This window comes from Eulemur rufifrons, chromosome 23 (genome assembly GCF_041146395.1).
Source record: "Eulemur rufifrons isolate Redbay chromosome 23, OSU_ERuf_1, whole genome shotgun sequence".
NCBI lineage: Eukaryota > Metazoa > Chordata > Mammalia > Primates > Lemuridae > Eulemur > Eulemur rufifrons.
In genome coordinates, this window is record NC_091005.1 from 15,811,054 (window position 1) to 15,834,451 (window position 23,398).

Consider the following 23,398-nt stretch of genomic DNA (forward strand, 5'->3'; position numbering starts at 1 on the left):
AAGCCAGGGAGGCCAGGGTGAGGGAGGAGTCCATGAGGCTCCGCTGGCGCGTGGTGAGGAATGGGGCGGCAGCCCGAGGGGATCTGGTGCCCAGAGCAAGCTAAGCACTGGGCTTGAAGTTGTCCCCGCACGGCTATGGGAGCATCGTGCACGCTGTAGCTGTGCACTGCACAACTGTGGAGCACCGGGGAGGGGAGGGTGGTAGCAATAGGAGCATGGAGCTGTCAGCGTGTCCAGTGGAGAGACCAGCTCCCCTTCCCCCAAGGACCCCAACACTCAAAAACAAGTGTCCTATGAAGTTGAGGGCCCAGCTGAGGCTCTTAAGTGATGCCTGTTGTCGCCAGCTCTAGCCCTGCCCCAGAGAAAGGGCCAGGCTGCCCCCTCCTCCTTGTCCCCAGACCCTGTTCCAGGCCCCAGCTGGCTTCCTGGCTGGCTGCTGGCCCTGGCTTTCACCCCAAAGGGAGCCACTCGTAAACAGGAAATGCTTCCCAGTGCAATGCCTGCTCTGGGCGCCGTCGCCAGCCCGCAGGCTGAGGGCGATATCCAAGCAGCAGTGCCGGCTGTTCCCACCAGTGGGGGGGGTGCTTATGGGGTGCCCCAGCTGTCCAGGGCTGGCTGCTGGGCAGGGCTGCCTGGGCATGAGGCAGACTCCCAGAGGCTGAGTCCCACTGACCCCTGCCCTCCCCCTGCAGCCCCCACCTGAGCTGATCCCTGACACCGAGCCCTTCTGCTCCCTCCTCCCAGAGCCAGTCTGAAGGCAGCCCCCAAGTCTCAGAAGGCCGACTCCCCCAGCATCGACTACGCGGAGCTGCTGCAGCACTTTGAGAAGGTCCAGAACAAGCACCTGGAAGTGAGGCACCAGCGGAGTGGGCGTGGGGACCCCCTGGACCGGAGGGTCGTCCTCTGACAGACCTGGCGTGGAGAAGGGCCCAATGAGTGGTCCCATGAAGCACTCAGGGTCTTCAGGGCCCCCCAATCCCAGGAGCCTGAAGACCTGCCTCTCAGGGCCAGGGCTGGGCCTGACCACCAGCCCAGGGCGGGGGGTGGTGGGTGGCTGGAGCCTGTTCTGTCCACCCAAGCTCGTCTCAGGGCCCAGGCCCCCAGTGCCGTCAGCTGCACCCTGGCACTCAAAGCTGGCTGCCCACCCAGTGGGGTGGGAGAGGCACAGCCTCAGATGCCACCCATTCCCCTGGAATCAGTCTTTTTCTAATACCCTCTTGGAAAAAGGTCTTGAACTCCCCAGCCCAGCAGAGCTCTGGCCTTGTGTGTATATATGTATACGTACGTGAACATGTGTGTGTACATATGTGTGTACATACTTGTATGCACATAGGGACCAGCACAAAGATCTCCACTGAATGATGCACCCCACCCCACCCCAATAAAGAAATAACAGAAAACCCTCAACCCGAACCTGCCTGCTCCTTCTGTGCTGGAGACCTGTTCTCGTGGTGGCCCCAAGGAGTGCTAGCTGCACCCCAAGGGCTTGGGGCCCAGCTCTCCACCTCTAAGACCCTTCTTCCTAGAGAGCGCCAGGCATTGGCCTGCCCTGGACCCTGAACCCTGTCTTCCCCCAGCCCCTAATCTGACTTCCATCATGAGTCCCTGGGTAGTAGGACGTCCCCCCAGTGGGAGCTGAGCCTCAGGAGTTCCTGGGTGAAAGGGATCGCACACTGCCGAACACTCCGCAGATCACTGGGCAATGGAAGGAAAGGCCCAGAGAGCAGTCCAGGGAAAGACAGGTGCCCCAACTCTTGCTTTGGCTGAAAGAGCGCTGCCTCACCCACACCTGTAGGCCAGGGTCACCTGTGCCCAGGCCGGGCTTATTATCCTCCTCAGGAGCTCCCAAGCAGCTCCTGCAGCCCCTGGAGCTGGAGGGAAGGAAGTTGTTCTGCTTTGCCCCAGAGCCCCAGCATGGGGCTGCCCCTCCAGGGTGGGTTTCCCTGCCTGGAGCCCCCAGGACTACAGGCTGTATTTGCCGTCGCCTACGTGCACGTGAGTGCGTCCCCACACACGTGTCCCCAGGCATCAGGGACTAGGGACAATCCACCCCCTGCTCTGCTGGTCTAACGCAGACCCCCACCCACTAGGAAGGAAGTTGTTCAAGGGCCAGGAGACCACCCTCCCACCCCAAAAGCCTGGCCTCGGTCACCCCATCAGGGTGGCATCGGCACCGCTTGGAAAAGGAACCAAAGAACTTGAGGAGGGTCTGTGTCTCGGGTGAAACGTCCCTAGGCAGGCGGTCCTCATGACACCCCCCTGCCCACTGTTCTGGGGATGCACCGGCGGGATGTGCTGCCCACCGCCCCGAGACCAAAGGCCGGGAGGTGGAGTCGAGCCCCCTGCCGGGGCGCCGGGACCCAAGCAGCCATCCCACTCCCGCGTGGGCAGGGCGGGCCCCGCCCCAGCGCCGCCCCGGACGCGCGGTGCCGCCCGCGCCCCCCGGCCCCGCTCGCCCGACCAGTCTGGCAGCGCCCGGGCTCGGATTTCAAAGCCCGATTCCTGGCCGCGAACGGGCCTGCGCCCGCCGGCCTTTCCCACAACCCCCCCGCGGGCCCGCCCCCTCCCCGTGGTCCTCCCGCGGCCCTCCCCTCCCGCGCCCACGTGACGCACGCCTCGGCGGCTCGGATTACCGCCGCCGCGCCAGTCCCCGCGCCCGGGCCGCGCCGCCAGCTGCCCGCGCCGCGCCCCCCGCGCCGCCCGCCAGCCCCGCCGCGACATGGCCCGCGCCGCCCGCCGCAGGCCCGCGACCCCCGAGCGCGGCGCGGCCGGCCGCTGAGCGCGGCCCGGAGGCGGGAGGCCGGCGCGGCCTCGGAGCGAGCGCCCGCCGCGGCCCGGCCCCCTCCCCCGCGCGGCCCCGCGCCCCGGAGCGCCCCGCCGCCGCCGCCGCCCGGCCCGAGCATGGAGACGGCGGAGAAGGAGTGCGGCGCCCTGGGCGGGCTCTTCCAGGCCATTGTCAACGACATGAAGGTAACGGGGCGCTGCGGAGCTGGGCGCGGCGGGGCTGGGCGCGCGGGTGCGGGTCCCCTCCGGGGCGCGTGGCGGCGGGCGGCCGTGCCCCGCTGTGGCCGCGCGCCGCGGCGTCTGCGTGTCCTTGTCTGAGCGTGTCCTGCCCGCGTCTCCTGCGCGCCCGTATCTCCGTGTGCCCGTCCGGAGGGTTTGGGTGCTCGTGTGTCGGGGTGTCCGTGCAGTGCCCGGGGTCGCCCGTGGGGTTCCGACCCGAGCCTGCGCACACGCGGGCTCCTTGTGCTCCAGACCCGCAGACCGTGAATGGGGGTTGGCTCCAGCCCTGTAAGGGGCCCGGGGTCTCGTCAGCCTCCATCCCCTTCCACCACCATGCCCCCCCACACCCCTGTCCCGGTCGCCCAGAGCCCAGACAATGCTGTCACCGCCAAAGCTGGAAAAAATAATAAAGGGGAGAACCGTTAACTCCTTCCCCGCCGGCTTGGCGTCTGCGGCCCGCCCGACCCTGAGACTGCCGCCCCCAGCCCCGCCCCCGCCCCCAACAAGCCCCAGGAAGCTCGGGACGCCAGGGTCTCCAGGCTGAACGTCCCTGCTTCCCAAGGCTAAAGCCTTTACCCTCACTTTGGGAGGAGGCAGGGAGAAGGTTGGGGTTGGAGGAACATCCCCCAGGGAGCACGTTTCTCACTCCATTCCCGGTCCAAGCTCAGCTCCACCACCCCTGTGGTTGCCCAAGGTCAGGCTGAAGCAGGCCACTGAGTCCTGGCTCACCTCACCAGGTGGGGAAACTGAGGCCTGGGAATGGCTCAAGGTCATGAAGGAGACTGTTACTGCACCCTGCCCATGACCGCAGCCCTCATTGTTCATCCTGGGGGTTAGGGGGACCCTGTTTCCCAAAGAGGCCAGGCTTTGGCAGGGCTGCCCGAGGCTGACTAGGCAGAGAAGGGCCAGCTCCAGGACCCGGCGTTCCTGCCTGTCTCCTCTGCCCCTTAGTCTAGGATGAAGGGGCAGGATTGAGGGGCCAGGAGGAACAAGGGACAGAACTGGGACTGTGCTCCCCATAGGAACTCCTGAGGGCACCCGCCCTCCTGGCACAGCACACACGCACCGAGTATATAACACAGAATCCCACTGAGCAGCGAGGGGGACACCACAGTGCTGGGACAGGCCCTGTGAGGTCGGGGCTGCCAGGGGAACAGCCGCAGGGGCACCTGCCAGATCCTGCCCCCCAGGAAGGGGCCTGAAGCCAGCCTGGCCCGGGACTACCCAGTTAGCAGCATGGAGGTGCCCCCTCCTTATGGCGCTTCCCCAGGGACTCCATCTGCAGGTCCTAAAGCTGGCCCTCAGCAGCCCCACCTGCCCTGCGGACATCACAGCCCTGGCCCCAGGACCCCATTTTGGGACTGGGCAGCCCAGACCACCCCCCCTCCCCCATCACTCCCAGGGCTGGCTGAGGGTGGCGCCTTCCCCCACCCCGCAGCCTCTCAGCAGCCACTGCAGGGAGCAGCAGCTTTTTCTTGGAGGACAGGACCAAGACCGTTGCCCTCCCTTTCCTGCCAATTTGCAAGGAAGTTTGGGATGAGGCAGAAGGAAATTAGACCCAGATTGTAGCAAGAGGTTTGAGCTGGCAGCGGGCAGGATTTTCTGACATTCGGAAGCAAAACGGTTTCACCTGGGGTCATGCCAAGTATAGGTATCTCCCTACCTGTGACATATGCATGTGTTCAGGGGCCCTGGATAAGGACAGAGAAAGGGACTGGGCCACCTGGAGGTTGACCACCTGGATTTGGGCGCCAGCTTCTCCGTGGCCTGAGCTGCAGAGGTAGCAGGGCCTTCAGAGAGGGAGAGGGCATTAGCCAGCTGGCCCCATGGGGCTGCCCCACGGCCCGTGCACAGGCCCTACGACAGCCCTCCCTGGGGCCTCTAGGAGACCCTGACCCTGAGCTGAGAGGCATAGAGGGGACAAGGGGCTCCCCAGGCCACACCTGGAGCCTAGATGGCCTGGAGGAGGTACCAGCTAGGGAGCGGGGAGCCTCCGAAGCATTCGCTGCCTTCTGCGCCTCGTGCAACCCAGGCCAGATGCCCGCCGGTGTCAGGCTGCCCACTGAAGCCCAGGGAGGGGCAGGGACCTGCCCATGGGGATAGGGCACAGTCCCTTCAGCAAGGGGAATGGCACCGCCACTCAGCACTGCCCCATCCAGAAAGTGGGGTCGTCATCTTTGCCAATGCCCCCAAGAGTGGGGAGTGTCACCCAGACACATGGGCCCTGGCCAGGCCTCTGCTGGGGGCTCCTGGCCAAGGGGCAGGGCCCGTGTCCTCTCCTGCAGCCGGCACTGACCGGGCCTTACTGTGCGCGGGCCCTGTGCCCGGTGCTGTCCACGCAGGGCCTCCTTGAGTCTCCACACTGACCCCGTGAGGCGGGTCGAGTCCTGTGAGGACTCTGAGGCGGCGGGAGCCCTGGCCCAGGGCCACCCGGAAAGCCCACTCTCTGGGGTCAGAGCCTGCGTTGCTCACCCATACCCCACATCTGAACCGCAGCCACTGCCAGACTGAGGTGGCCCCCCCACCAGTCTCATCCCCATCCACTTGGGCTCCTTAGTGACAAGCCCCCACCTCCCCCTCCAGAGCAGCCACTGCTTGGGGCAGAGCTGGCTGCCCCAGTCCCTGCAGTCCCTGCCACCTCCCCAGCCTTGAGGCTCAGGTGCTCATCTCCCTGCTCCTCAGGGGGTCCCTCTACCTGACCTTAGTGACCAGACATGGGATCAGTTCCTCACCCTGCCACCATGTGGCCTTGGGCAAGTCGGCTAACCTCTGTGGGCCTCAGTTTCCCTATCTGTAACACAGGGGCAACAATAGCATTCCTCTTCTGGGCCCAGGTGAAGGCTGAGACACTCTTGCAGGGGCACTGGCCGCTCTGGCCCCTCAACCCCCTGCCTCTGGGATCCCATATGGATTACTTGGGAAGGGGTAGAATCCCAGGTCCTCAGAGGCTGAGGCGCCCAGTTCCAGCTGCCCAGGGGACGCCGGGCCTGACCCCCACTGTGCCCTGTCTTGTCCCCTCCCCACTGGAGAGCCCTTAATCTCTGAGACTGCCCAGGGGCTGCTGAGGGGGCTAAGGGGGTTTCCTGAGAACTAGAACAGCTGGCTCTGGACCCCCCCACGCCCCGCACCCCTAGCATCTTCTCTGCTCCCTGGAGGAAGGTCTTAGCAGGGCTTCAAGGCTGAGTGGGGGAGGGGGTCCAAGTGCTGGGAGGATGCCCCCTTTCAGAAGACCTTGGGGTGCCCCAAGCAGGGGTCAACTCCTCAGGACTGCTAGGGATGGCCTCCCAGGCTCCCCTACCCTGAGCTGTGCCCACGTGGGGACAGCCCACCCACAGGCTCCCGGTCTTGCCCCAGCCTCTGTGGACTTCCCAAATATTTGCTTTCCCTGGACACTGGCTTGGCTGAGCTGGAAGGGGAGAGAGGTTCTGAGGCTTGCTAGAGCTGCCCTGTCCCCTTGCCACCCCTGTGAGCTGTCCTCGCCCGGAGAAGCCAGCCAGGGCCCACCCCTGGATCGAAGCCGGGCAGAGCCGCCTCTGAGGCCTTGGGACCCAGGGTCTCTGCCATCCCCCACCCCACAGTGCCCCATCCTACACGGAGGGGAGGGTCAGAAGCCTCTTCGGGTGGGGGCTTTGCTGGCCCAGGGCTCCCCTTCAAGGACCAAAGCCTCCACAGGGCCCTTGGGCCAGGGCTGAGCTTTCTCCAGGCCCCCGCAGCCATGGGGCGAGTGTGTTAGCCAGAAAAGCCCCTTAATCAGACTGGACAACTCGGTCGCCAGGAGCCCAACCTCCCTACTGGGAAACCCCCTCCCAACTTGGAGCCTTGGGCCAGGCTGGGATAAAGGCCACACTGTTTCCCCAGGAGGGGAGGGGAGCAGGGGGTGGAGAAAGGTGGCTCTGTTGGCTGCACAAGGCCCCATTCAGCCGGGTCCTGGTTGTCCCCGGCAGGCTGGCCCGGCCCTGTAGCAGCCATGGCCTCCCCGGGCCTGGGAGCCACTGCTGCTGGCCTGGGACAGCCAGCCTGCCGGCTGCATCCAGGGTACAGGGTACAGGGCAGTGCCCCGGGAGACCCCCGTTTAGACCTGGCGTGCCTGACATCCTGCCCGCCTCCACACTGTGCCTCCACCCCCCAGCCAGGTGGGCAGGTGGGCCCCCACCATCCCAGGTGTGTGTCTGGGAAACACGGTGCCCTCATGGGACTCTGCCCAGGTCCCTTGCCAGGCCCCTGGGAAACCCTAGGGAGACAGAACCTGCCATTGGCTGCTTCCATCTCCCCAAGGTAGGATGTGGGCCAACAGTCACCCACTGTAGACGGTAGGACAGACATCCCGACTGTCAGCAAAGCCACTCGTTCCCAAAGACGGGCCCTCCTCATGCCCGGTGCCTCTGTCCTCGGTCCTCTCTCCTCCAGAGGGCCCGGAGTCCCTTTCTGCAGGGACAGGGCCACTCTCCCAGAAACTGGCAGAGTCTGGACGAGGCATGTGGGAACCCAGCCCAGGGGAGCTCTGCAGCCCCCAGGGCTCACCTCCTCTCTGTCTCCCTGCAGAGCTCCTACCCCATCTGGGAGGACTTCAACTCCAAGGCCACGAAGCTGCATTCCCAGCTGAGGTGAGGCTGTCAGGGTGCCCCAGCTGGGGAGGGGCAGGTGGTGGAGGAGAGGATGCCCACCAACTGGTGATCCATGCCACTGTCCCTCTCCCCAGGACCACTGTGCTGGCTGCTGTGGCCTTCTTGGATGCCTTCCAGAAAGTGGCTGACATGGCTACCAACACTCGAGGTGGGCAGGGGTGTGGCTCGGGCTTGGGGACACTCCCAGGTGGGCTTGGAGCCTGGAAAGCCTGAATAGGGTATGGGCCAGGGAGATGACCAGGCCCTGAGGCTGCTCTCTAGTAGAATGGGCTGCTTGTGGAGAGAGTGAGCCCCTCGTCACAGGAGGCATGCAAGCAGAGGTGGGCGAGTGGTGACAGGGCTGAGACATGTGGATTCCCTTCTTGCCATGGGCTGTTAATTTGACCCCTCAGTCGCAGTTCACGCTTCTGTGCAATGAGTCTGATTCCAGCTTGTTCGAACCCATCTCCCTGTGCCCTTCTGAGAGCACGTGGAGGCAGGTGAGCGCTCCATCCTCCATTGGGCGCCTTCTGATCATAATAGCAAAGACCTGGGGCTCCTGCTCCTCCGGGCCTTGGGTGTGTGCTCGCACTCTCACCTGGGCACACCCGGAAGAGGTTCCCAAGGGGCTGGAGGGGAATTTTGGTAGCGCGCCTTGGGCAGTCGTTCGCGCCGGCCTCTCCCAGCTGGGAGAGAGGGGAGGCTCCCGGCCTGCCCCGCAGGAGACCGGCGTGGCCCGGATGGCCAGGGCCCTGGCACGGAGGAGGAGGAGGAGCTCGGAACGATCCAGGCTCAAGTCCCTGCCAGTCGCAGCGGGATCGTGGCTCGGCCTCGCGGGCCGGGTGCCCCCTCGTGGCCGGAGGCGGGACTGCGGAGCCCCGGCGGGCCCCTTCCCACGCCGCGCGCTTGCCTCGCCAGGGGCCACGCGGGACATCGGCTCGGCGCTCACGCGCATGTGCATGCGCCACCGCAGCATCGAGACCAAGCTGCGGCAGTTCACCAAGTGAGTGGGCCCGCGGGCGGGTGGGGGACGCTCGCGGGGGACCCCCGGGTGGCCCTGCCTGAGCTGAGCCGCGTGCTCCCCCACCCGCAGCGCGCTGCTGGAGAGCCTCATCAACCCGCTGCAGGAGCGCATCGAGGACTGGAAGAAGTCGGCCAACCAGCTCGACAAGGACCATGCGAAAGGTGGGCGGGGCTTCGCTGGCCTTCCCGCCCCCCACCTTCCCGCTGTGCAGGGAACCCCCCCAGTATAGCGCTCCGCTCTCCGTCTCTGCCTAGAGTACAAGCGGGCCCGGCATGAGATCAAGAAGAAGTCTTCGGACACGCTGAAGCTGCAGAAGAAGGCGCGCAAAGGTAGGGCCCGCGGCTACCGCTGTCACAGCCCCACAGGTCCCCTCCACCACCCCCGCAGCCCCCTGGGGCTCCCCAAGCATCTTCCTGGCCGCAGGGACTCTACCCCCGACAAAAGCCCCTCCAGCCGGTTGGGTGGGACAGAGGGGGCCGCCCTGCACCCAGACCTGGCCCAGTTCCTCCCTCAGGGAGGCAACAGAGGCCCCAGAGGCGCAGGCACGCCCCCCAGGAGCGGCTCTGTCCATCCGCTGTCTTTCACACATTCTCTCTTTCTCTGTCTCTCCTCTCCTCCTCCCACATCCTTCCTGTAGAGCTACTTGGTAAGTCAAATGTCCGTTCCTCCAGCTGCTCCTCCCGTCCTTGTCGCATTTGTCTGTCTCCCCCAGTTCAGGGCTATTGGAAAGAACCTCTCCCGGCCAAGGAGGAGTAAGGAAGGCGGTCGGTCCACCGAGGGAGGGGCCTGGGGCACAGTCCCCCTGGGGCCCCCTGGCCAGGGATGAGTCCGGGGCCACTGCTGGGTCAGTCTGCCAGGCCAGGAGGGGTGGCTGGGGCAGAGTGGGGGGCACAGGCCCTGGCCGCCCTGCCCCTACCGGGCCAGCCCTGTGACCTTGTCTGTCACTGCCCCACTTGCTGTCTGATCATCTCTACACCATCCTCTCGCCTCTCTCTTTCTTGCTGCTTCTTTGTGTCTCTGTTGCTGTCCTTGTGCGTGGCTTCTGAGCTGAGTGGGGGCCCACGCTGAGACTCCCCCCTTGCCTGTCCCCAAGTCCCAGCCCCTAGCTCTCCTGACCCCACCTGCAAGTGGCCTGGCCTGTAGCTGAGCCCACACTCTGCTCTGTCCTGCTTCCTCCCTGCTCCCTGGCTGTGAGGTGAGGGGCTCCCTCCCACAGGCAACAGGGGCACCCCTGTGGTCGGCAGTGTTTCTGGGCTCTGAGTGCCACCTCGGGGCTACCCAGGCCTGAGCCCACCCTGGGTCCTGGGTGGCTTTGCAGCTTTGGTGTCTTTCCTGTGCCTGGTGTCTGTCCTCTCTACGTGCTCTGGTGGGATCAGCCCCTCCACGAGCCCCGGAGTCCTGACTGCCCTCCCCCGTCCCCTGGCCCCACGGCAGCACCCAGCCCCGTGGTCAGGGACAGCACCAAGGGGGCCTGTGAGCCATGGCTGCAGCGAGCAGGGCCAGCGTCCCCAGCGCGGCCTCTCCTCCCAATCCCTCCAGGGAAAGGAGACCTGCAGCCCCAGCTGGACAGCGCCCTGCAGGACGTCAACGACATGTACTTGCTGCTGGAGGAGACGGAGAAGCAGGCGGTGCGCCGGGCGCTGATCGAAGAGCGGGGCCGCTTCTGCACCTTCATCACCTTCCTGCAGCCTGTGGTGGTGGGTCTCTTGGGGACTTGTAGGCTGCCGTGGGTTTGGCTGGGTCTAGGGTTGATCGCTTCTCAGTGATTCCTGGCTGGGGTGTCAAGGCCACATGCTCCCGGCCCAGGGGCAGGTCTTGTAGCTCACTGTGTACTGATGGATCTGGACAGACGGTCGTGCCAGCCATCCGGACTGTGCTGGGTGGGACCCGCCTCCACTAGCCCGGAGCGGCCTTGGTTAGCCGGGGGAGGGTGAGGGAGGAGGGGCCTGTGTCTGCAGGGCGGGTGGCAGGGCTGACGGGTGTGACTGGCTGCATCCGCAGAACGGAGAGCTGACCATGCTGGGAGAGATCACCCACCTGCAGGGCATCATCGACGACCTGGTCGTGTTGACTGCGGAGCCCCACAAGCTGCCACCTGCCAGTGAGCAGGTGCGGCCAGCCCTGGGGCCATGGGCCGGGAGGAGATGGGCTGCCTTTGGTTGTGACAGTAGAGGAGAGAAGGGGACGGCATTTGTGGGAGGCAGCTGGGGGCAGCAGACCAGATACCTTGCAATACCTGCTGTGGGGTGTCTAGGAGCACCTGTCCAGGTGAGGGGGTGGTGTGCCCAGGCCCAATGGGGTCTCAGACTGAGAGCAGATGGGCCAAGTCCTGGATCTGTGGGGGGTGCCCTGAGTCCGGCCCCCACCAGGCTCCGCCTGGGCAAGCCACCTTCCACACCTGGTGATGCCTGCCCGCCACTCACCCCCAGAAACCCTGTCACCTCCCTGAGACCCAGGCACACCGGTCCCCGTCACCCCCCGCCCAGCTCTACTGCACTCAGACCAGTCCTGCCTGACAGCCCACATGGCATTGCACTGCTTAGGCACTTACTGCATGCACAGCTCTCTGCTGAGCACTTTCCACAGGTCATCTCATTGAGTCCTCCCAACAGTGCTCCAAGACAGAGCCGGTTGGTCCCAGTTCACAGGAGAAAACTAGAACTGAGAGAGGCCCAAGAACGTCTTGAACCCCATGGTGTCACGGTCACTGTCACCCGGGTCAGGCTGGTCTCAGAGCTCATACTCAGTGTGTGTGAGTTGAAGGGGCTGAGAGAAGGCTGAATGTCGCCAGCTTTCTCCCTGCTCCCCACGTTAGGAGAAGGCTGGGGGAGGGGCTTTCAGACTCCCAGGTCATCTCCTGGGGTGTGGTTCACAGTTGGGAAGAGAGTGGGGGGCCTCTGGCCCTCCTAGCTCTCGGGCTGCCTCCAGTAACGCCCACCTGTGTCCCTGCCCAGGTGATCAAAGACCTGAAGGGCTCGGACTACAGCTGGTCCTACCAGACCCCACCCTCGTCACCCAGCAGCTCCACCTCCCGGAAGTCCAGCATGTGCAGGTCAGTGGGGGTGGGGGGCAGTGTCCCGAGGGGGAGTGGGGAAGTTCCTGGCAAAGTTGCACAAACACTTCAGGGCCCCAGGACCGCAGGACTTTTACATCAGCCAAGGAATTTGCAAATGCAGATGAAAAATATGCGCCATCTTCCCCAGCCCGCTGCTGGCTCAGGCGTTTGTTGGCAGGAAGGTAGGGGGAGGCAGTCGCAGCTTCATTTATAGAGCGGTAACTGTGCCAGGCGCTGTGCTAAGTGCTTTATGCATTTTGTCATTGGAGCCTCCCACCACCATATCGGGTATGGTGTCGTCTCCACTTCCCAGAAGGGGGAACTGAGGCACGGAGTCCTAGCGTTTAACTCTGCCAGGCCCAGCACAGTGTGGGGTAACAGTGAGACTCTGAGATTGGGGAGGGATAGGGAGGCTTCTGGGAACATGTGCTGAGGCCACAAGGTAGAGGACACTTCAGCCTAGCTGGTTCCCAGGGAGCTGCCACAGGCTCACGCCTTGGCCCAGGTTGGCCCCAGGGGTCTCGCTCAGTCATCAGGCGAGCTGAGGATCAGGGGTCCTTCCTTGGGCTGGCACCGGGGCTGGATTTGGAGGGGATATTTACGATTCAAGGTTCCTTGGATGAGGACGGCAGTGAACACAGGGCGCAAGTTAGTGCTATTGGCAGCGTCTCTGTGCCAGGCATCCCTCTCCCCAGTATCACCTGTCACTGACACCCAGGGCTAGGGAGAAACCGGGCACAGCGATCCTTCAGAGAGGGGAGGGCCCAGGGCCACAGGAGGCCGTCAGACCCTGGGCAGGTGGCGGTCACCAGAGGGAGGGTTCATTGCAGGGAGACCCAGGGGCAGAGGCCAGGGGGCTTCACGGTTACTCAAGAGGAAGGCGACCTTGGCTGCCAGGGTCACTGCCCAAGGGTGACGTGGCTGTGCTGAGGGTGTGCACCACGGAGGGGTAGACACCTCGAGGGGGTAGAGCAGATGAAGGTGATGGTGGGTCCAGGACCCACCTGGCAGGTGACCTCCCTGCCCAAGCAGACTGTCACCGTGTTAGACACCTAGTTAGGATTGGATGGCAAATACCAGACTTTGAGAAGGCAGTTTAGAAATGATCTGACTTGTGTCTGATTCTAATGGTTTGACATGTGGTGACTCAGTTTCCCCATGGTTAACCTAAGAACTACTGTTCTTAATGGCAGAGTAGGAGACAGATTGACTCACCCTGGCATGCTCTGACCATGGCCCCATCGGCACTGGGGCATTCTAGGGGCGTGGGCTGGGTGTCCCCTGCTCCCGCCCTGCCCTGCCCTGCCCTGCCTCTCAGAACACAGCTCCTCTGTAGTGCTGGGTCTCGGGACCTCCTAGTCTGACATTGTCTTTTCCTTCCTTTGCCCCTCACCTCTTTCCCCCTCTCTCGTCTGTCACCCTCCCCCGAAACACGCTCCTGTGTCTCTACCTGTCTGGCTGCTCTGTCCTCCTCCTCCACCCCCAGCGCCCCCAGCAGCAGTAGCAGTGCCAAGGGTGGCGGAGCCCCGTGGCCAGGGGGTGCCCAAACATACTCACCCAGTTCCACTTGTCGCTACCGCAGCCTGGCACAGCCAGCCACCGCCACCACCCGCCTCTCCAGCGTCTCCTCCCATGACTCTGGCTTCGTCTCCCAGGACACCACCTACTCCAAGCCCCCCTCGCCCATGCCTTCAGACATCACCAGTCAGGTGAGGGGGCACCAGGGGGACAGCCGGGGTGGGCTGCAGGAGTCTCGCGCCGGCCTCGGGCTACCCACGTGTGGGGCCACTGCAGCCGTTGAGACTGGTCTAGAGGTCCTCAGGGCCTTTGTTCTGTTCAGTGTCATCGTGTTATCATACATTATCGTTTTCCATCTTTTTCATTTAAGCTCACTCATAATCTTTATGTTTTAGATGCGTCTCTTATAGACAGCATGTGCCTAGATTTCTTCATCCAATCTGACAATCTCTGTCGTGTATTTGGAATTTTAGTCCATTTATATTTGTTATGATTCCTAACACATTTGGACTTACACCTTTTCTCTTTGTATCCTGTGCCGCATTTGTCTCTTCCCTCACCTTTTGTTTCTCCTGTTCTCATATTTCCCCTCTACTAGATTGCAAAGTTATACTCTATTTCTGTTCTTTTACAGGTTACCTTGAAATTCTACCATGCATGCTTAGCAAACTCACAACCCCACCTCATGAATAATTCAAGGTCCTTAATATATTTTAACTTCAGTCGCCCACTCTCTGTCAACTTAAAAGCTGCTATATGTTATTTTCTCCTTTTTTTATCGTACCCACAAATGACATTTTTCTTCTTAATTTATTATCTTATACATACAGCATTTGTTTAGATGTACCCACGTGTTTACACATTTGTCTGTTCATCCTTTTTCCTTGCATCTCAAATCTTCTTTCTAAGGTGATCTTCCTTCTTTCTGAAGTAAAGAATATCTTTGAGAAGTTCTTTTAGAATAGGTCTGTAGTGGTAAACTCTCAGTTTTTGTTAACTTATAAGCATGCTTTATTTTATCCTCTTTCTTGAAAGTTTTGCCAGGGTCACAATTCTGGGGTGACGGTTATCTTCTCTCCACACTTCGAATGTATCTTTCCACGGTTCTGACCTTCATCGTTGGTTGAAAGGCCTGTCATGAGTCATGTCGTTGCCCTTTGCAAGTGATATGACATCTCTCTCTGGCCACTTTTAAGCCTTTCCTTTAGTCTTTTTATAGTGTATCTGCGACGTGGGTTTGTTTTTATTTTAACCTCCCTTGGAACAAACCAAAATTCATGTCTGCCATTGGCTCTGGGACTTTTCAGCCATCTCTTTATTCCGTCTTTCATTCTCTTTCATTCTTTTGTTCTCTCCCGCCGGGATTCCAGCTCAGCGTGTGTCAGACTTTCTTACGGTCTTTCTGCATCTCTTAACTCAGCTTCCCTGTCCTTGCTTTTTCATGTACATCCTGCATGACTTCTGCAGGTCGGTCTTCCAATCTGCTTCCCTCTTTTGCTATTTGTCCTACCCACTGAGGGTTTTGTTTTTTTTTTTTAACCTTTTATTTCGAAATCATTTTAGACTTGTAGGAAAGTGGCAAAAGGAATGAGTGTTCCCAAAGACGGTCTCCCCAATGCCACTGTCTCGTGTACTTCCAAACAATTCTCAAAACCACTCGTACAATACTGCGAACTCATCTGTGGGTTTTCTTCAAATTTTGCCAATTTTCTCTCCTTTCTCCTTTTCCTGGCTCAGGATCCACCCCAGGGTCCTCCATTGTGTTTAATTTTTGTGTCACGTAGGTTGCTCCAACCTGTGAGCGTTCCCCAGTCCCTCCCCTCTTGGTCTTTCATGACTTTGACACTCTTGCAGAAGTGGCGCAGATGCTGTGGAGGCTGTCTCCCAACGGGGTCCGTCTCCCAACGGGGTCCGTCTGACGTCTTCCCGTTTAGAATGAGAGGTTATACATTTTGGCAAGAACACCACAGAAGTGGCGTTGTGCCCTTCTTGGTGCGGCATGTCAGCTGCATGATGTCATGTGCCCAGCGACCGGTGACAATCTTGGTTAAGGTGGCGTTTCCCCACTGCAATGTCATTATTTTCCCCTCTGTGATGAATAAAGTATTTTGTGGTGGGGACACTTTGGAGACCGCAGCTATCCTGCTTCTCATCGTACTTCCACTCGCTGAGGTTGGCACCCACGGGTGATTCTCGCCTGTGACAAGTGACTTTTCTGTTCCCATCATTCCTCCTCCATTTATTCATTGGAATTCTGCCATGAAAAGATCTGCCTCTTCTCCCCCATTTATTTACATATTCAATTGATTTATGTCAACAGGGACTTGTAAATATTTCTTTTATTCTCTGGGTGGCAACCTATTACCGTCGAGTCTTTTAAGAGCTTATCTATCGAAGTGTTCTGTAGGTGTAGAGAAATGAATGCGTCGTAAGCGTGCAGCTCCGTAAATCTGCACAGACGGAGCCCACCCACGTAACCGGCCCCAGGAACGAGAAACAGCACGGCCATCGCCCCAGAAGTCCCCTGGGGTAACCACTGTCCTGCCTGGATTCGTTTTGCCTTTGTTATCTTTGAGAACCATGAAGCGTGGATCCTTTCTGCCTGGGCTCTTTGGCTCAGGCTAGTGTTTATTGGACTTGTGTTTTATGTGGAGGTGTGTGTCATTCCTATTGCTGTACCACATTCTGCTGTGTGTGAATATGCAGTGTGGTTGACCTTTTTCTTGGACATGTGGGTAGTTCCCACGTTTTTGGCTGCGGTGCTACTGGCAGTGCTACCGTAAATGTCCTGGCGTGCACCTTGGTGTGGGGCCACACCCAGGAGTGGAATCTCTGGGTCTCGGGATACGCATGTGTCCAGGGTCCATAGGTCCTACCAGTTTTCCAAAGCGATCATACCCATTTCCTTTCCTGTTAGCAGGATTACCACAGTGTATTGCTCAAGTGATTTCACTAATGGTAACCAGATTAGACACTTTTTTGTATTTTTTTTTTTTAAGAGACAGAGTCTTGCTATGCTGCCCAGGCTGGCCTTGAACTCCTGGGCTCAAGTGATCCTCCCACCTCAGCCTCCCCAAGTAGCTGGGACTACAGGTGTGTGTCACTGCACCTGGCTACCTTTTTGTACTTTTAAAGGCCATTTTTGTGAAGGACCTGTTCAAATCTTTTGCCCGTTTTTTTACTAGGTTGTCTTTTTCTTACTGATTTATAGCGCTCTTTATATAGGGTAGATGCAAGTCCTTCATCAGTTACCTTTTCTCATTCTGTGGGTACCTTTTTCCTCTCCTGATGGGGTCTTTGAATGACCAGGAGTTCTTAGTTTCAATATAGTCCAACTTACCCAGTGTTTAAATTGTTAGTGCTTTTTATGTTCTGCTTATTTTTGCATATTCCAAGGTCACAAAGATGTTTTCCTCTAAAAGCCTTCTTGTTTTACCTTTTCATTTAGAGCCACAGCTCATGTGGCATTGGCTATGTTCACGTGTGGGGTGTGGGTGTGGTGTGAGGATTTCCAAGTGACCCAGGACGATTTATTGAAAAGGCCGTCCGTCTTAGCCTGTTCAGGCTGCTGTGATAACACTGGCTAGCTCTTCAGCCCCAGAAATGTATTTCTCATTGTCCTGGAGGCTGGGACATTCAGGATCAAGGTGCCAGCAGATCCGGTGTCTGGTAAGGGTCTGCTTTCTGGTTCGCAGGTGGCGCCTGCTTGCTGTGTCTTCTTCCCTCGGAGGAAGGAGCAAACTCGCTCCCCTGGGCCTCCTTCATAAGGTCACTAAACCCATTCATGAGGGCTCCCATCTCATGACCTAATCACCTCTCAAAGTTCCCGCCTCCTAATACCTCACCTCGTGGGGTGAGGATTTCAACATGTGAATTTGGGGGCACAGTCTGACTGTAGCATTGTCTTTTCCCCACCCCAGTGTCACCTGTGTCCTCAATCAGGCGTCTGCATGTGTGTGGCTGTTCCTGACTCGTGTTTTGCTCCACTGGTGGATTTGTCTGGCCTCGTGCCAATACCACACATCTTGATGATTGTAGCTCGATAGAAAATCTCCATATCCCGTGATGAAAGTGCTTTGCATCCCCACATAAATTTTAAGATCAGCTTCTCTGTTCCCACCAAAAAAAAAAAAAAAAACATTTCTGGGATTTGAACTGGAATTGCCTATGTCTCCCCACCTTCCCTCAGTAATGTTTTGTAGCTTTCATGTAAACATCTTGTGCAGTCTGTTGTGGGATTTTTTCCCCCTGCTATTTGATGTTCATTGATTCTATTGTAAATTACATGGGGATTTTTTTTTTTAGAGTTTAGTATTTTCCTGTTACCTGCTGGTATTTAGAAATACGATTGATTTTTTTTCTGACCTTGTATCAAATAACCTTGCTAAAATCACTTATTAATTCTGATAGTCTGTGGGTTCTTTTGCAGATTCTACATATGCTATTATGTCATTTGCAAATAGTGATCATTTTGTTTCTTCCTTTCCAATCCTTTTGGTTTTTAGTCCTTTTTGTTGGTTTATTGCACTGGCTGAGACTTCCAGTGCTGAACAGACGTGATGACGGTAGGCGTCCTTGTGTGTTTTCCAACCTCAGGGAAAAACATCAGTGATTTTACAGATACTCTTCATCAGATTAAGGAAGTTCCTCTCTATTCCTAATTTAAGTGTCTTTGTTTCTTTTATGTTTTTTTTTTTCCCCATGAATGGGTATTGAACTTTTCCATTGAGTTTTTTAATTGAACAATCGTATTGCTAAAAGTCTGAATTTGTTATTTATTCTGAATCTTTAATCTCTGGTGTTTTGTTTCCTTTTATTTGGTGATCTTGGTGCTTTATAATCTGTAGGAAACCCAGGGATCTAAATCATTCTTGATTTAGAGAGTTCGATGGGGGCTGGGCACGGATCCCTTTGCAGCCAGCCGCTCAGCTCGGGCTCATGGGCTGAGCACCACGCTGTGCTCCCTCCCGCTGTGCTCCCTCCCGCTGTGCCCCGGTCAGTGTCTGCCCTGGGGACCCCCGCCCGTCCCATGTGCTCAGGAGCTCACAGTCCTGTGCCCATGCTTTTTTTTTCTTCATTCCTTGCAGTTGTTTTGAAGTCCACCCACCTGCGAGCCAGGCCTCCCATTCTCATTTCTGGCCACTCTTACAGGGGCTCCCCCATCCCATTCTGCCGCAACCACCCCCTCAGGGTCTCCATGGACCCTCTTGTGCCCTCAGTGATGGGCCCTCCGGCAGCAGCACCGCTGCCCTGACCCCCCCCCCCCCGCCCCCGTGCAGGCTTTTGTCCCGGCTCCTGTGGCATCACCTGCGCGTAGCTCTCCCACTCCTCCGGTGGCTCCTTGTCATGCTCCTTTGCTTGACTCTGCTCTTCGTCACAGCTGCTTGAGTGTCAGGGCTCCTGTGGGCCCCGGGACCTTGTCTCTAACCACACGTGCTGCCCAGGTGGCCTCATCCTACCCCCAGCCTGCTGCATTGGTGGCTCCATCCCGACATCTCCCCGAACTCCAGGCGTGAGCACGTTGCCCGTGTCTCACGTGGAGTCCTAAGGGCCAGCTCCACTCTGCAGGTGCTGGATGGCACCTGCACTTCCTGCGCCCCCCCAATGTCCCCTTTCTGAGAAAACTGTGACCCATCACCCCAGCTGCTCAGAGGCCCAGCTGCCACCCTTAGTGTCTCTTTCCTGTGCCCACCACGTCCAGGACATCGAGCAAATCCTGGGGTCAGTCCCCAAGACGTGTGTGGTTCTCGGGCTGGGCCACTGTGTGGTCAGTGCCCCCACGTGCACTCTTGGCGGCTGCGGCCCTGGTGGGGGTGGGGTGAGGGGCCGAGTCAGGCCGCCCCTGCATGCCGGCGCTGTGACCAGGCCTGTTCTCTCCCTGCCGCCCCGCCTCCTGCCCTGCCGCCCCGTCTGTCTGCGCAACCTGCTGCCTCTGCACGGCAGAAGTCGTCCAGCTCTGCGTCCTCGGAGGCCTCGGAAACCTGCCAGTCTGTTAGCGAGTGCAGCTCCCCCACCTCGGTCAGTGCCCCCGGCCCGGCCCCAGGACCGTCACCGCAGGGAGGGCCCAGGGTGAGCCAGAGGGGTGTGTCCCCAAGAGACCAGCTGCTTGGGCACCGCCTGCGGTCACTCCCCACACCGCCACATCTGTCCCTGGGCCTGGTGGGGCTGAGGAGTCACGGCTGCGCCCCATGCTCTGGCCATGGTTGTGAGCCGGAGACCCTTCCCCATCCTGGACACCCTGAGTCTCAGCCACAGGGAGGGGCCTGCAGGCCACGGGTGGCAGGGCCAGGAGTGCCCTGACCTGGCTGCGTGACCCTGCAGGACTGGTCTAAGGCCGGCCCCCACGAGCAGCCCGCGGCCACCACCCTGCAGCGGAGGAAGGACAGGGTGGAACTCCTCCGAGACGCAGAGCCAGGCCCCACCAGTGGGGGCACCGTGGGCCCCAGTGGGGAGGAGGTGCCGCGACCCCGGATGTCCCCTGCCACCATCGCAGCCAAGGTAAGCAGGCAGCTCTCTGGGTAGGCCGGCCAGCACCCAGGTCAATGGCAGGAGGCCCAGCACAGGGTCTTCAGGGCCGGCTCCAGCCCCCTGGCGGGGCTTCTGGTGTCTGGGGGGAGGGGGAGGTGGGGGACAAGGCTTCAGCCTGTACTTTGCCCCCACCCCCAGCACGGTGAGGAAGTGTCCCCTGCAGCCAGCGACCTGGCCATGGTGCTGACCCGCGGCCTGAGCCTCGAGCACCAGAAGAGCAGCCGGGACTCGCTGCAGTACTCGAGCGGCTACAGCACGCAGACCACCACGCCCTCGTGCTCCGAGGACACCATCCCATCCCAGGGTAGGCCCTGGGGACTGGCGTGGGTTACTGGGCCTCCGCACTCCACCGGGGACAGCTGGGACTCAGCCGCACAAGAGGGCCCTCTCCGTGTCCAGCCTGGGGGGCGAGGGGACCCCTGGGCCCCTGGGCTCACCGCGTGCTGTGCCCCAGGCTCCGACTACGACTGCTACTCCGTGAACGGGGACGCGGACAGCGAGGGCCCGCCCGAGTTCGACAAGTCGTCCACCATCCCGCGCAACAGTAACATCGCCCAGAACTACCGCCGCCTCATCCAGACCAAGCGCCCCGCCTCCACCGCCGGGCTGCCCACCGCGGGGCTGCCTGCCACCGGCGGCCTGCCCTCGGGCGCGCCCCCCGGCGTGGCCACCATCCGCCGCACGCCCTCCACCAAGCCCACCGTGCGCCGCGCCCTGTCCAGCGCCGGCCCCATCCCCATCCGGCCGCCCATCGTCCCCGTGAAGACGCCCACAGTGCCCGACTCGCCCGGCTACGTGGGGCCCACCCGGGCGGGCAGCGAGGAGTGCGTCTTCTACACCGACGAGGCCGCCTCGCCCCTGGCAGGAGACCTCGCCAAGGCCTCGCCGAAGAGGCTCAGCCTGCCCAACACGGCCTGGGGCAGCCCGTCCTCAGAGGCAGCTGGCTACCCCGGGGCGGGGGCCGGGCTGGCGACTGAGGACGAGGAGCAGCAGCAGCTGGCCGCCAACCGGCACAGCCTGGTGGAGAAGCTTGGCGAGCTGGTGGCGGGCGCCCATGCCCTGGGTGAGGGCCAGTTCCCCTTCCCCACCACCCTGTCGGCCACCCCTGCGGAGGAGACGCCCACCCCACCTCCTGCTGCCACTAGCGACCCGCCCGCCGAAGACATGCTGGTGGCCATCCGGCGCGGGGTCCGGCTCCGCAGGACCATCACCAACGACAGGTCAGCACCCCGAATCTTATGATGGCACCGTCCTCCCCACCCTCTCTGGCCCTGGTGCAAGCAGGTGGCCTGAGAGCGGTGGCCACTGAGAGCGAAGGCACAGCCAGGAGAGAGTGCAGGGCCGGGAAAGAGGCAGAGCCACTTTATGGAAAGAGACACCCGGCTTGGATTCCAGCATTTAAGCGAGAGGTGACTTTAACAGACCTGCCAGGACAGAGCCTCCGGGCCTTGAACTGGGATGGAGCCCGTTTTATACGTTTCTGTCCCCTTCCTCTGTGCAGGCCCTGTCTCTTCCACACCCCAGGTGAGCACTAGAGCCGTGGCCCCTGCCCACAGGAGAGGGGCCATCCCGACCCCGCCTGGCCTGGGACCCGCGGCCTGTCCCCGGCTCCTGCTGCAATGCCAGCTCTCCCCCGGCCCCAGCGCCCTCCTTCCTCTTGCCCTTCCTCTGCCTGTCCCCGGCCGCTCTGCGTCTGGGAGGCAGGGCAGCTGGGGAGCGGCCGGGCTGGGGGTGCAGGGGGAGGTTCGGCGGCGAGGCCTGCCGTGGGGGGGGCCCAGGTTGCGTCTCAGGGAGGACATGCAGGGGGCTTGCTTGGAGGTGCTGGGGACCCTAAGGTGGCTTCCACCCTGGCCTCCCCTCCCTGTGAGTTTGGCTGCAGGGGGTGGCGGGCAGGGAAGGCCCTCCGCAAGTGGGGCAGCAGGGTAGGGCCCTGAGGCCGGGTCGTCTGGTCAGCCTTGCAGGGGCTGGCTTCAGATGCCTGGTTCTCATCTGGGCACATCGATACTTAGTGGCACTTTGGAGTCACAGTTTTAGCCACTTTGGGGGATGGGGGCTGGAGCAGTAGAGGGGGTGGGGGGTTATTTTATGACTAAAATAAAATGGAGCTGTCTCTAAGGACTGTGTGTGGGCAAGGTGGCGATACAGGGTGTGTGTCCGGGAAGGCCTGCGGGACGGGGCCCTCGCAGTGGCCTGGCAGGCCCATGGCAGGAGCAGGGTGGAATCGGCTTCCCCAACGCCGGGGGGAAGCTACAGTTCTTTCCAGTGTCTTGAGCGTAGCCAGAGTGAGGCTGGAGGGGGGGCCCCGGCCTGTCGGCTGGGGTGGCAGCGTGTCCGGGAAGCATGGCTTTGACTCTCTGTTGCCAGAGGAGATGCCTTCCCGGGCCACCTCTGCCCGTGCTGGCCGTGTGGGTGAGGAGGAGGTGCCCCCAACCCCACGCACCGACTCACGCCGAGTCTCAGCAGGTAAAAGCATGTGACCTAGGGCGAGTGGAAGGGGTCCTGGTGGTCCCTCGGGGCAGGAACGCGGCTGTCCTGGGTCCTGAGGGAGCGGGGCCAGGTCTGATACTCCCAGGCTGGAACTCCTGGGTGTTCCTGTGCCAGGAACTGGGGTCGCTGTGGGGTGGCAGGTGCATCTGGGGCACTGGGGACACCCAGTGTGCACAGAGCCCCATCAGGCAGTGCTGATGGAGGACGGGCCCTGCACGGCGCTAGTCTGGGCTCACGGTAGAGCCCCAGGTTTGGGGGCCACGAGAGCAGGTGACCAGGTAGGGGAGCGCTGGGGTGGCATTTCTGCTGCAGGTTCTCCCAAGGGCTGCGCCGGTGGGGGGCTGGGCAGATGGAGCAGGACGTGTGCAGGGAACAGTGAGGTGCAGCAGGTACAGGGTGGCTGGGTCCCCAAGGCCCTGGGAGAAGAGCTCTCTTCCTCCCTGGGGGGGTGGCTCCACGGTGGGGGGGGGGGGGGGGCAGCTGGGCTTCAGAGAGTCCGAGGGGCGGGGGTGACACAGTCCCACCGCCCCTCCCCCCGGGGCTGTACATACTCCCCCCTCTCCAAGCCCTGTTGTCCCCATGACACCCCCACCCTGGGTAGCTTCAGTGACCACCTCCTAGGCCTGGCCCCCTTGGGATCTGAGCCACCCATCCTGCATCACAAACTTTGGTTTGGGGGACGTCTTTGCGTTCGTTTTATTTTTCATTTTGTACAGAGGAATATTCTTTTCAAAAGCGTCTTTTGACTGAAGTAACTTTTCTGGTGCTGTTGTTAACTTGTTCCTTTTTTTAATTTATTTTCCCTCCCCCTCGGCGCCCTCCGGCTTCCTACTCACCTTCTCTCCTCGCCCCCGCGCCCTCCAGCCCATCTGCACCGTATCCTTTCTTTTCTTTCTGTCGGTTTTTGGATAAATTCTCTTCTCCTCCCCACCCCCCTCTACTCCATCCTCCCCTTGATTTAAATAGTCACTGCTACAAGTAACAAATGCACTGTGAAGATTCCAGTATTAATAAAGTGGTACTGTAATTACCAGCTGCCTTCTGCCTGGTGCCGCCGCCCCCCCGCCCGCCTCTCCCACCCCGGATCCCAGCCCCAGGGAGCCAGGCTGGGGGTTCCCAGGGGTCTCAGGTCGGTGTGGCAGGGGCAGTTGGGCCACGATTTATGCCCAAAAGCCTGGG

General features: G+C 60.7%; 2 protein-coding genes across 8 annotated transcripts in view; both read left to right on the forward strand.

Moving 5' to 3' along the window:
- Positions 1-1,407, forward strand: part of VAC14 (VAC14 component of PIKFYVE complex) — a 100,017-nt gene extending 98,610 nt beyond the window's left edge. For 2 of the 3 annotated variants that reach the window (XM_069456751.1, XM_069456753.1), the window contains one exon: positions 745-1,407. In XM_069456751.1, coding sequence (XP_069312852.1) covers positions 745-907 — 163 coding nt within the window. In that variant the 3' untranslated portion in view covers positions 908-1,407. The remainder of the gene's footprint in view (positions 1-744) is intronic. The other variant, XM_069456752.1, reaches the window with a different exon arrangement.
- Positions 1,408-2,841: 1,434 nt separating this feature from the next.
- Positions 2,842-23,230, forward strand: MTSS2 (MTSS I-BAR domain containing 2). Of its 5 annotated transcripts, XM_069456651.1 has the most exons (15): positions 2,842-2,970; positions 7,546-7,607; positions 7,703-7,776; positions 8,526-8,610; positions 8,701-8,792; positions 8,886-8,960; positions 9,269-9,277; positions 10,171-10,328; positions 10,633-10,740; positions 11,586-11,683; positions 13,173-13,395; positions 19,148-19,222; positions 19,526-19,702; positions 19,871-20,036; positions 20,187-23,230. In XM_069456651.1, the coding sequence occupies exons 1-15, from the start codon at positions 2,902-2,904 to the stop codon at positions 20,972-20,974; spliced, it is 2,259 nt and encodes a 752-aa protein (XP_069312752.1). In that variant the 5' UTR covers positions 2,842-2,901; the 3' UTR covers positions 20,975-23,230. The 5 variants fall into 5 exon arrangements, with proteins under 5 accessions (XP_069312752.1, XP_069312751.1, XP_069312753.1 ...); XM_069456650.1 differs by lacking the exon at positions 9,269-9,277; XM_069456652.1 differs by lacking the exon at positions 9,269-9,277 and having other exon boundaries at positions 13,269-13,395.
- Positions 23,231-23,398: the final 168 nt, after the last annotated feature.

What these genes read in the sequence shown, in the direction of transcription:
- MTSS2 (XM_069456648.1), top strand. Translation starts at nt 7,976, where the DNA reads ATGTGGATTCCCTTCTTGCCATGGGCTGTTAATTTGACCCCTCAGTCG. An exon ending in CTGCCACCATCGCAGCCAAG is followed by an intron (nt 19,703 to 19,870) that starts GTAAGCAGGCAG and finishes CCCCACCCCCAG; the next exon opens with CACGGTGAGGAAGTGTCCCC. An exon ending in GGACACCATCCCATCCCAGG is followed by an intron (nt 20,037 to 20,186) that starts GTAGGCCCTGGG and finishes GCTGTGCCCCAG; the next exon opens with GCTCCGACTACGACTGCTAC.